The following is a 12879-nucleotide window of genomic DNA, read 5'->3' as shown; positions in this document are numbered from 1 at the left end:
TGGTTGCCATACACAGCAGTGTGAAAAATGTTAGCTAGATCATGCAGGTTTAGTTCCATTACATGGCTCCAGCAGCAGAATAAAAGTACCAAAAAAAAAAGCACCAACCTCAACCTAATAAAATGCACAAGTAACCTAATAGAAAAGTTGGCAGTGCCAGCTTCGCTTTACCAAAGAAAAAAATACAGGGAAATAAATGCCAGTGCCCTTGAACTTCTTTTACAGGAAAAAAAAAGAAAAAAGAAAAAGAGAACTACTTTAGTCAATAACCTATAACAAAAAGCCATTAAATTATCCTACAAAAAATAATTCTATCCAATAAAGTTAGTTTAACGCTCTGCAAGTTAGCCAGCAGGTCCTTTCCAGCAAGATTTCGAGCAAAACTGCATTTACCTAAGATCTAGTGACAATTTTTTCACATCCATCAGTTTTGCTTGTGGGGGAACTACAATGAGATCTCTCCTGATGTCAACCCAATGAATAGGAAATTTAGAGAAGGGTGAAGCAGAAAATGGGAAGAAGAGAGCAAGAATGCATGGCTATTGACAAATAAGTTGCTAGATTGTCCATTCTTTGAGCAGTGGACCTTAACATTAAGAGCATGTAATATACGTCGGCATTGATTCTGGAAGTGCGAAATGGCAGAACCTCAAGTTGATTCGAAATAAAGCCTTCTGAAAAAGCAACTCCAGGAAACTGCAACCTCATTTTATGCATAGTACATATACAAGCTGTTTGCAGCAGCACATGCAATTGAATTTTCAGATGGATGCCATGCGAGATGGAGCAGTTTGGTTGTGAAATCAAATGAGTTTCCATTAGCATCAACTGCTGGACTTTCTGCTCCTGGAATGCATATCATAAAAATTCAAATTTATTTCAAACTGTTGGGGCAAAAATTCAAATATAGATAACATATATACTGAGATATATGAGAAACTATATATCTGCATCTAGAAAAGCATACCTCTCCTGACAACACGCGTTATACTGCTGCTCAAGGATCTGGAAGGCCTCGAAGGGGTCTGGACTTGTCTTCTAAAGGAGAATAATCAAAGTCATCAAAAGCCATGACATTACGATATATCCAAATAAGTATACATGCCGAAGAAACTTTTAATACAGGTACCTCATGGGGTTTTTGCTTGCTTCTAATGTAGTTGCTTCCGTGTTCCCCGCAGCACAACCAAACACACGGAAAAGGTTGCTGAAATCGCATAAATTATGTTGAGTAATACATCACCGTGGTGGAGAAATAAAAGGAAAGAAAATAAAAACTGAAAAAATAAGTCTACACACCTATAAGATCCAGTTGCTACTCGCAAACCGTCACCGCTAAGGCAACATTCGAATTTATCAAAGATGGAATCATTCTCGTATAAATCACATAACTGCAGAGCAACATAATAATTACTAATCAGCCCAGACGCAAATAGAAACTAACCAAGCACAAGCACCTAATTTTGGGAGAAAGAAATTCACCTTTGGTCTCAAATATTCATGAACCTGAAAAGTTGAAACTGGACCAGAATCCATATTTATATCCCAAAGCTGCAAGGCAAGGTGAGTTTCAGTAAAAACGGAACAATCTTTTCTTCCATATACTTAGGCTAGGATCACCTCATCAGGAAAAAAGGATCAATGATAAAGATCTCGCTTCTTCTCATTCTTTCTTTTATTGACGAGGACGTCCACTAACATAAAGCTGAAAGAAAGTAGATCTAGCAGGAACCTGAATATAATAGTTACTCTTATGGTATACCGCGCACATTCTTGCCAGGAACTAGAAAGGATAAAGAAAATGTAGTATCTGCACCTTTTTAAGTTCTTGAAAACGTTTTGCAGACTCACAAACATAAGATGCAAACATAGCGAAACCTAATGAAACCAAGAGGTTTTGTTTGTAATTAAGATTTTTGAAAGACGAGACTTAGCCTTGGGAAAAATTCAACTGCAAAAGCTTTCCACAGGGAAACACAAGGATTAAAGCAGCATGCGTATCAATTATAGACGACAATGACAAGAGAACAGGGGGCAAAATTGGTGTAATAAGTGATTCGTGCGTGAAAGAATTGAAGAATCTGTCAATTATTTGTTTTTGCATCTGACGTGACCGATGAACTGATGAAACACGACGTTTCCATCTGGCCAATCAGAAGAACTGTGAGTGACTATCTTTGCAATTGGAGAGGCTCTCTAGTTCATAAAGAGTGTTAAGGCGTTTTCCAAGACAGCTAATCTAAGCATTTTGTGGTTGCTGTGGAAGGAAAAAAAAACTCCGAAGGGGTATCAGAGGGAATATACAGCTTGAAATATATCTCGGGGTTTCATATTGTTGTGTAACAAAGAATTATGTAAAAGCTATAAAGAATCTATTTTTAACTCTTTTTTGAAAGTGAAGAATAGCTGTAACATCTTGTAAACCTTTGCAGTACCCACTTGGTACTATTTTGTGAAAAAATACTTTTACTTACAGCGCCATGCACATAGTTCAATCTTCCAGAAAGCCCAGAAATTCTTCTAAATAGTGCACCAACGAAAACTCCAAATGCACTCATAATGTTTACTACCATGGTTTTTTTGTGTGTGTTTGGGGGGGGGGGGGGGGGTAAGTTGGTATGCTGGCAATTTAAGTCAGATTCCGCCATTCCGGCAGTAAAGAGTGTGCCACAGCTCATTTATTAAACTTGTTCTAAACCAATTACCAGGAACGTGACTAAGAGATGCCCATGGACCATGCTTATGTTACCTCCGGACTTATCAGAACTCTGTTTTCCTTATGCACCCCATTTACATATCAGAGAGTACTTACAGAGTCAAGCATATAATACACAAGGCAATTACATTGCGCATCTCTCACATCAGTCAACTGAAAAGATGAAGAGCTAGAGAAAATAAAGGGAGAGAAAAACCAACCTTAAGGGTCATATAGTCACGACTAAGTATGTATCTTCCAGCCTTCGCAAATTTTATATCTGAAATTGAAGCAATTATCTCGGTAAAAAAGGATCTTGAGCCAGGAGCTTCCTTTTCTTCAAACCTGCATATATGAGTAACCAACATTTCAACTTAATAAAGCTATGAGAAAGTAATTTTAAAATATTTATCTTTTGAAGAATATCTTTCCAGGGGCCCTATACTTTTTTGAAAAAAGGCTTTCCAGGGGCTATACTGGTAAGAAACTAGCTCTCTTGTAGAATTCTTTTGCGCAGGTGATATCTTGTTTTGACATAGAGAGGATAAGCAAACACCTACCAGCAAAGGACTACAACTTAAATAATGTGATACTCACAATTTAGAATGGGAGTCGCACAATGCTGATTGCCGCAAATCTACCAGACGGATTGATCCTTTTGAACTACTATAAGCCAACATGTTACAGTGAGTAGGGTGAAATTCAGCTGAAGTTATCACCTCTGCAATAACAAACATCTAAACAAATATGAGCATTCATTGAAACAAGCATTTCTGAAAAATTAAAAATAAAAATTAAAACTATCATGTATTTGAAGTGCCCACAACAAAATGGAAGTTGAGATCAACACATCAAAAATTCACCAGTTAGATCTTCCATATTTGCTGGCTTGACATCAACAATATTGAAACTTTGATTGCTTATTTGCAAGTTCCAAAGGTTTATCCGGAGATCATCAGCTGATATAAATGTTTCCCCATCACTAAGTGGAAGAAAGAAAAGGACAGAAATTACGATAAGTTCTAACAAATAGAAGGCATACATAGTAAATCAGATTTCCAATTATAGAATGGATCTTCACCAGTTATTTGAGATAGAATTTATATGATAGTCATGTGCATGGGCATATACTCTTCTACATTTAGCAGCAACGCTGCTCTCACTGCTTGAAACCTGCAATTCAGATTCCAAAGCTTTCAGAAGCAGATGAAAGAAAAAAAAGACGTTCAAATAAATTTCAACAAACAACATTTGTCAGAGGGGACGTGAGCTAAAGCCACATGGAAATTCCTTTAGCAAGTTGAGGAAAGATTTAAGGAAGAACAAAGGCATAAAGGTTTTCGGTTACCCAGCCTGAGAAGTAGAGGATAAAGCACCTATGTGTTGGCCCAGCACATATGCAGATTGTACGTAGAATTAGTAAATACTAAAAGGACCAATGCGGAATGTACTAAAATGTGAAATACAGATATGTTTCTGGCTTCTTGTTACACTTTGCACCAATACATGGATGAACATTAACCAAAACTATAGACCTTAACAGATGTTTTGGAATAGTATGCACAGTCATCAAAACAGACTTCCCCAATAACCCGGACTAACAAATATCATATATGCAGTTCAGCTCAGACTATCAACTCCTGAATTATATTCCTTTTTCTACACTATTTTATTTCCGACAATTAGATGTAACTTTATACCCATGGACATCATTGTTTTTATAGGTAAATGCTGGGCATACTTAAGAGAACTAATGTACATACTTGAGAGGTTAAAAAACCAATACACATAGAAAAACTTGACATATATATGTAGTACAAGATAGGAAGTTGCATATATATCTTAAGTACAACTACCACAGGTAAATGTAATGCAGGAAGACCCCCAGGTGGAAACGAAAAATCATTGCTTAGACAGTCGGAAGATCCATCTGTGTAGCACCCATTTGCAAGATACTTTTTTTGACTGGAAGAAACACTTGAACTGGGCATGCTGCCATTTGCAATAGCTCTGGAAGGGTCAATATTTAAGTTGGATATTTTCTTGACTTTCTTCTCTTCGACCTGAAAAATTCAGGAAAAGATAATTAGGAAGCAAATTAGGATGTTCTAGGCAGCCAACATAGACAGTCACAAGAAGACCGAGGTGCTTAAACAGTAGCTTGTCAAAAAATGCATAGTATCTCAACATATGCATTCCACAAGAATGGAAGAAGGGTTGGTTGATAGCCGATGTACGAATTATAAGAGGCAACAGCACATCAGACAATTTCTCAATTCAACTAGATATCACTTTTCCCAGGCATCCCATCCCACCACACTGAATAACTTTCTCACCCTCTTCCTAATACAACAATTTCTAGTACTACCATGAATATGAATGAAGATGAAGACATACCAGGCTACACACTTGAAATTGCTATTAGTATCCCTCTCCCACAAAACTTACTGTAGCTTAAGCCTCGGAAAAGTAAATACGAAATAAACATTTTCATTTTACTTGATAGGGGTATCAAAAACCTACTCTGCATGTACTACCACATAGAATCACAGAGAAGCAAATCGGATGAAATAACTTGCCTTCCAGAACTTTATAGTTTTGTCATTAGTAGACAAAAGAAAGAGAGCGCCATTAGGCATATGGCACCACCGGATCTTGTTGATCTTCTCCTCAATCTCCAAACTCTTCAGATAATCAAACTGAATGATGTAGATGAGAGCATAAGAATTCTACTTGAAGCGGCAAAAAGAAGGAACTAAGAGCACATGAAGAGTGAAAACTAAAAGTCAGTAGTCCACCATAGACACAAGAAAGTAGTGGCTCAAATGGTAAAACATCCATCTATTTCCAGGACATAGAAACAATAAGGTAATGTTTCTCTGAAGCTCTTTCAAATATTGTTTCTCAGGCAAGTACATGACACAAGAGTTCCTAAGAGAGAAATTACACCATGAAAGAAGGTTAGAAACAGAGATGAGTCGCGTACCTCAGGCTCGTGGCTTTGAAATTCTGTCTTGTAGCGGAACTCTGGATGCCGGGTGACTGGATAGTCCATTCTCTCTAATTCTCTTCGGCTTCCAGCATGCTAAACAAAAAAATAAGCGCAAGGAAAAGACTGATCAATCAAAAGAACCTCCAAATTCTGAATAACTACAAGATTGAAGAACAACCTCCTTTGTATCGGTCCTTTCAAATAATACCACCCTACCCCCTCGATCCCCAGTGGCAAGATGGTCGCCAGTTTTGTCAAACTCAATTGCTGAGATGATATCAACTGCAAAACAAAGACAAGAAAACAAATCATGAGACAGAAAGAAAAGAGTGTCCAAAATGTCTAAACACCGTGAGCATGGTAAATATTGTCCTACTATTTGAGAAAGTTGTGCAACTGCAGAAAGAATCAGCGCCATTATTCCATACGTGAAATCTATTGCAAGATATTCAATTCTGTTGTTTCCTAGAAAGGTTCATCTACGTGTCTTATACATAAGTCTGACAGTAAACCACCAGCAACTACCTTCAGGTAACACGAACTGCCTAAAACTACTATTTAAACTATGTTATACACCAAAGAACAAGCTGGGCATTATTAAGACGAATCCATGCACAATATTGAGAGACATTCTCTCTGTTCCTTTCTTTTCATTCTGGATGTTGCCATATCAGCATAAATGCTGCATTATCCTAAACTGTAAAATCATACATTAAATGAACTCACATGAATGCAACCATGAAATAAATTTCACGCAACACAGAATGCTACTGGCAGCAAATTCACTAGTCACGGTGTTCTTCTTTCTGGATACCCCCACATCATGATAATGTGCAGCGTTGACGTGAACTGTACAAAGCCTACATTTTTCTTTGATAGGTTACTGTACAAAACCTACAATAAATGAACTGACTCATATGCATCATTCAAAGAAAGCTCCGAAGGACGAGCCTTTTGTTTTCCTTATAAAAGAATAAGGAACATTTAGAGGAATTATTAGAACAGCTATTGAAGAAGGCAGTGTTATTAAAAGCCCCCCCTTAGTTGCTCAAAGCAACGAAAGGATGCAAACATGTGGTTATCATTTCACGGCGACGCCACGCGCTTCAGAGAAGGGTGCGCTTCAAACAATAATGTGTCAAGTGATCCTAATGAGAAGCTTTTAATTATTTGAAACTCAACTTTGAGGAGTTGTATTAATATCAACATTATCGTAAATTGAATGCTTAAGTAAGTATTTTTATTGCAATTTCATTATTATAGTAGGATCACTAAATTCCAATTTGGAATTTTTTAAAATTTTCATAATTCGTTTGCTTCAGTTCAAAAGTGTGCTTCACTTTTCGCTGTCTGCTTCAGTTCAAACGAGGGGTTATCATTCTTTGCGCTTTCGCTTTTAGAAGCACCGGAAGAAAAGAAAATCAAAGTCTCAACCATGCTAACATAATTAGAAAAAGGAAGAGATAAGTTATTTAAAACACATAATAAAATCTCAGCCAGCACTTTCCTTAAGCAGGATTACTATTGATCTAATGCAACTCGTCTATTTAAAACAGGGCATAACTGCCAATAAACATAGTGAATTTGGTACTGCCATGGATTTGTAAAGAGCTTGAAACATAAAATAAGTTTTTCTGCATCCACTATTTAGATGCAGATGACTTTAGTCAGAATAAGAAGACCGCCATGAGTCAAGCAAACTAGCTCCATAACGTAGGACTTCTGTAACTACAGGTGTTGGCTTTAAGCACTCCTACTTCGGCAAACTTCAATGATCAACAGTCTATCATTCAGCGCTTGTTTTCGTCTTGTGTGCACATTCTGCATGCTTGACCAATTCAATGAAAGGGGGTCAATAGAATCCCCTTCATTGGAAAATTATACTGCACAAATAGGGTAAAAACAAATTCTTTTGTGCATATATAAGTTTTAAAATCCCCTTGACATGATGGAAACTTTAAATTTAGTGGTAACGGGGTTAAAAATTTGCTTTAGGTAACAAGTTGAATCCTAGGCATGGTATTCTTTTAGTTTTTGAATCCCCTTGTTAGGATTTTTGGCTCCACCACTGCAATAAACCATGAGGAACGAAAAGTCAAGCCTAAAAAAGCAAGACAACGAAGGAGTTTCACTGTGGTTTCTATTTAGAGCAAATGGATTTCAACGACACTCCATCTCTACAAAAAATAACCCAAGGGCTGAATAAAGTCAGAAAGAAACTCCGAATCTGGATATAACTTCTGTAAGAGAAACATTTGGTGCCAAATCGTGCAAATTATGAAAATGTTTCCAGTCAATCTAACCTGCCAATACTTCCACCTATTATGTTTTTATACTGACAGGTACTTCAGTAATCATTTAACTGGCACAATGAACTAAGCTATACCAAAGGTCGTCAAACATACTTCTCAGACATCAATAAACTTCTGAGCAAGAACTAAACAAGCTACAGGGCATATGGTGTATCTCTCTGGAAGAGCATCAATGGTTTACTGTTGTAGGAGATGGCTTAAAACCAGAATATGGCGGGATCCTTGGTTGGATTTAATCTCCCTTGAAGCAGAACTTTCATGAATTTTTTTTGGTATGAAGCCAAAGCAAGATGCAACAATTTCCGTGTGCTGGAGTAATGAAGATTGGAATTTTGGATTAAGGTAAAAAAAATCGGTTGGGAAGTAGAAAACTTTGGATTTTGGACAACTATTATTCAGAGTAGAGGGAGTTTGAATACACCCAGACATTCATGATTCTCTACCATGGGAAGAAGACAGAAAAAGAAAGTTCACCGTAAAATCTTGCTATAACCAGCTGAAATCTCCAGCGGGTAGGAGATATGGCCTTGGAAAGCAGTGTGGAAGACAAAAGCATACCCAAGAGCAGTTTGCTTTGACTGGCTGGCACTACAGGAAGCATGCCTAACACAGGAAAATTTACGAATAGAAATTTTCAGCTATGCAATAGGTGTTTTCTATGTGAAGCCAACAGTGAATCTCCCGCTCATCTTTTCTTGCATGGTTAGCACGCATGGGAAGTATGGACCTTGTTCCTTAATGTGTTTTGGATACAATAAGTACATCCAGAAATACTGAAAGAAGCTGTACACAGCTGAATGGGCAGAGAACAAAGAAGCATCTCAAAGACTTTTGGAACACTGTCCCTCTTTGTTATATTTTTTTTAAAAAAAAATAGGTGTTTTGAAAACAAAAACTCCTCAATACACTTGTTATGTTTAGAGCCTTACATTTTCTGTATTCTTAGTGTAAGCTCAAGATTGACTGCGACGTAAATACTTTTGTCGGCTTTGTGGAATCCCTTCTTTATTAAGGGGGTTAGAAATCTTTGACGTACATACTAGCACTTTCTTGGTGCAACCAATAAAATTTCACTTATCCAAAAAAATAAAACTTTGGGCAAGAAAATCAGGATAGTTATAAAAGAGGAAGCTAAAGCACAAGGCTAGGAGCTGCAGAGGGTTAGAACACTCAGCAGATGGAAAATACGATGAACTTTGTCGAGGAGCTGTCGATAAAATTCACAATAAACAACTTTATCACACATCAAGTGTCCAATGACATAGCATCATGAAACCCCAAAAAAAGAGCGGATGCAGACTACTTTCTGGAAGCCCAACAATGGTGAAACAAACTTTCGTCAAACAAATTTGGAACTATGTAAAATGGACAACTTCTAATAGAAGAACAATCTTGAACCAAAATCTTCTCTCTGGGACAGTCTCCATTAATCATGTGCAGTTAAACACTTGGCTGGATTCAAGCCGACAAGCCCCATGAGCAACGTCCAATATTTCCAAAACACAAGAAAGGTATTGTCTCTACCTTGACCATCTCCGCCAATACCCCAATATAAATTGCTCTCTGAGCAGCCTGTCGTACTGAAACATGCCCTGCAATCTCAAGAAACTTACTAGTATATGTACTACAACTTCACTACTATATTCACATCACAAAAGTGGAATGAAAATAACATGACAAGTGGTCACTGACTGAATCAAGAAAAACTTGAACAACCTTAAGCAATGGGGTACATGTACCTAAAACTGACATTGCGGGCAGGTAGACAATACCTAGAGGCGAAATACGGAAGGGGAAGCTACAAATGTGTCCACTCGGTACAGCCCCTAGCCAATATACATATATTACACACTAATTATGTGTAATATATACATTTGCCGGCTATTTTTTTGGGCTAGCGACTATTCTAAGTTAGTGTCTCAATACGGAACCACCCTGTCACACAAATGCACATGTGGCAAATCCACAACTTTCACTAGAAATTTACGCCCTTATGCTTGAAATTTTAAGTATAATAGCTCAACGCACTTAAACAGTAAGGTAATAATACATGACCCAAACCACCAACTCACCACTCTTGCAAATGAAGTCAAAGTAATTACAGCTCCATAGTCCTTCAGTAAATCAATAACGAGTACTGATTCGCCAGTCAAACACAAGAGACATCAAGACACGAGTTCAAGGATCTCCAATATTTTTCTAAAATGAAATATAGCTTCAAAGGACTGAACTTGGTTAGTTCATTAATAGACTGTTCATATGAGGTATATTGGTTAAACACCGCATGCAAAATCACACCATCAAATCCATGATCAAATCAAACAGATTTTTCTCTACTGGTCAATAATGAAATAGTAATTATTCGAGCAATTAACAACCAAATAGCAGATAGCAAAACCTAATTCAACACAAGTGTGGATCCATAGAGTAAAGAGTGAGATGATAAAGTAGTTTACCTTCCTGAACTTCTTCGCCGGCCGCACGCTCACCAAAGACCTGAGAGAATTTCCACTCTAACGGCGGTGCCGGAGCTTCTGTTGCAACATCACCACCGTTCATCTTTTCCCCCCGATAAATCAACAGCCTCAAAATCAAGTAAAAAAAAGAAGCGAGGATCCAAATTGAAAATCTAGAATCAAGTGACGACGACAACTAATAGAATAATAATCACTTCATCAAATTAGGTATTTGGAATTTCCGTCGTCTGAAGATCCTAACTTCAATGTCGGATTCCGAATCAACTATTACAACAAGTCCAAATAACACAGATTGAGATTCTCACAGCATATCACTTCTCTCTGTATCTCTCTCCCTCTCTCCCTCTCTCTCTCTGTCTCTCTCGACGGAGAATAACGGATTCTGAGAATTAAGGTCAGTGGTTCTCTCTCTCTAGGAACTTATAAGCCCTGCTCCAAACTTGCTCTCTCATCTGATATCGTCGAGTCAAAAGACAACAATCAGTGGCGGATCTATTCTAGTTCCAGTAGTAAATTGAAATAAAAACATATACTGTAGATCAATTTACTATACTTTATGTAATAAATAATGTATCTACTAATTTCATGTATATATGCCAAATAATGATGAGGAAATGGGCCTTCATCGCCACTTACAATATTAAAATTAAGAAAATATTCTTTTTAAATGTATATAAAAAGGAGCAAGTATTTTTCATCAATTCTATCAACATGTAAAATGAACCAGCGATTGGTATATACATTTATATATTTATTATATTAAGTTATTAAGATGTAAAAACTTCTCGAAAATTATATTTTAGAAAAAAATTAGAAAGGTTGTTAAAAGTTTATATAAACTATTTTTTATATTAATTTTAAAAAGTATTATACGGGAGGCAGCGAGAGAGGTGTTAGGAGTCTCAAAGAGTTTAGCTGGCGGGCACAAAATCGACTGGTGGTGGAATGAAGTGGTCCAAGGTAAAGTGGAAGAGAAGAAGGCGGCGTACCTGAAGTTAGTAGGTAGCGCATGCGAGGCTGAGAGGAGTGCGAACAGGGAGAGGTATAAAGTAGCTAGGAAGGAGGCGAAGATGGCGGTCACCGAGGCTAAAACAACGGCTTTTAGTCGTATGTACGAGGATCTAGGGGCCAAACTTCTAAATGAAGAAGGGAACCAGGATATTGTGTTAGGCGAGTTGGGGCGTTCCGAGAGCCACTGCGATTTTGGGTATTGTAGGCGCATCAAGGTTGGGGAGGTCGTGGGAGCTATGCGAAAGATGAGCAGGGGCAGAGCTACCAGGCCTGACGAGATTCCGGTAGAATTTTGGAGGTGTATGGGTTGAGCAGGTCTGGAGTGGCTGACAGGGTTATTTAATGTTATTTTCAGGACGAAGAGGATGTCGGACGAGTGGAGGTGGAGTACAGTGGTTCTGTTGTACAAGAACAAAGGTGACATCTAGAGTTGCAACAATTATAGGGGTATCAAACTATTTAGTCATACCATGAAAGTGTATGAGAGGATAGTAGAAGCGAGGGTGAGGAGGACGGTGTCTGTATCAGACAACCAGTTCGGGTTCATGTCGGGTCGTTCTACTACGGAAGCTATCTACCTTATTAGGAGGTTGGTAGAACAGTACAGGGATAGGAAGAAGGATCTGCACATAGTGTTTATTGATCTAGAGAAAGCATATGACAATGTTCCTAGAGGTTCTTTGGAGATGCCTAGAGGCTAAAGGTGTGCCGGTTGCTTACATTAGGGCGATTAAGGACATGTATGATGGAGCTAAAACTCGGGTTAGGACAGTGGGAGGCGACTCCTATCATTTTTCGGTTGTTATGGGGTTACACCAAGGATCTGCGCTCAGCCCATTCTTGTTTGCTCTGGTGATGGATGCACTGCCACACCATGTTCAAGGAGAGGTGTCATGGTGTATGTTATTAGCTGATGACATTGTTTTGATTGACGAGACGTGGAGTGGGGTTAACGAGAGGCTGGAGGTTTGGAGACAGGCCCTTGAATCAAAGGGTTTCAAGTTGAGCAGAACAAAGACGGAATACCTTAAGTGTAAGTTCAGTGCCGAGCCGAGGGAAGAGGGCATGGACGAGAGGCTTGGATCGCAGGGCATTTCCAAGATAGGCAGTTTTAAGTACCTTAAGTCAGTTATCCATGAGAGTGGAGAGATCGACGAGGATGTCACACACCGTATAGAGGTGGGGTGGACGAAATGGAGGTTAGCATTTGGAGTTCTGTGTGACAAGAAAGTGCCTCTGCTATTCACTGTCGGTAGTATTATACTCGGTGAAAAATAAAAATGTCCGGAGTAAAGTACGAGGTAGCAAAATTCAACGGAGATAACTGTTTCTCAACATGGCAAAGAAGAACGAGGGATCTGCTCATTCAACAAGGATTACACAAGGTACTAG

The 12879-nt window shown here is 38.3% G+C and overlaps 1 protein-coding gene across 4 annotated transcripts; it reads right to left on the bottom strand.

Annotated features, from left to right (window-relative positions):
• LOC107777781 (serine/threonine protein phosphatase 2A 55 kDa regulatory subunit B beta isoform) lies at positions 1-11013 on the bottom strand. 4 transcript variants are annotated; one of them, XM_016597914.2, is made up of 14 exons: positions 10456-11013; positions 5866-5969; positions 5682-5780; positions 5275-5394; positions 4552-4758; positions 3777-3868; positions 3559-3677; positions 3293-3416; positions 2917-3040; positions 1483-1551; positions 1300-1391; positions 1130-1207; positions 968-1038; positions 1-846 (listed from the first exon to the last, which is right to left on the bottom strand). In XM_016597914.2, the coding sequence occupies exons 1-14, from the start codon at positions 10556-10558 to the stop codon at positions 710-712; spliced, it is 1539 nt and encodes a 512-aa protein (XP_016453400.1). In that variant the 5' UTR covers positions 10559-11013; the 3' UTR covers positions 1-709. The 4 variants fall into 4 exon arrangements, with proteins under 4 accessions (XP_016453400.1, XP_016453399.1, XP_016453401.1 ...); XM_016597913.2 differs by having other exon boundaries at positions 4549-4758; positions 10456-11012; XM_016597915.2 differs by having other exon boundaries at positions 968-1035; positions 4549-4758; positions 10456-11012.
• Positions 11014-12879: the final 1866 nt, after the last annotated feature.

This window comes from Nicotiana tabacum, chromosome 8, assembly GCF_000715075.1.
Source record: "Nicotiana tabacum cultivar K326 chromosome 8, ASM71507v2, whole genome shotgun sequence".
In the NCBI taxonomy this organism is placed as follows: domain Eukaryota; kingdom Viridiplantae; phylum Streptophyta; class Magnoliopsida; order Solanales; family Solanaceae; genus Nicotiana; species Nicotiana tabacum.
The sequence above is the reverse complement of the archived record's forward strand: the minus strand, read 5'-3'. Positions and strand labels throughout refer to the sequence as shown.

What these genes read in the sequence shown, in the direction of transcription:
- LOC107777781 (XM_016597913.2), bottom strand. Translation starts at nt 10,558, where the DNA reads ATGAACGGTGGTGATGTTGCAACAGAAGCTCCGGCACCGCCGTTAGAG. An exon ending in GTGACTATATGACCCTTAAG is followed by an intron (nt 1,552 to 2,916) that starts GTTGGTTTTTCT and finishes CTTGCCTTGCAG; the next exon opens with CTTTGGGATATAAATATGGA. An exon ending in GCAAGCAAAAACCCCATGAG is followed by an intron (nt 1,039 to 1,129) that starts GTACCTGTATTA and finishes ATTCTCCTTTAG; the next exon opens with AAGACAAGTCCAGACCCCTT.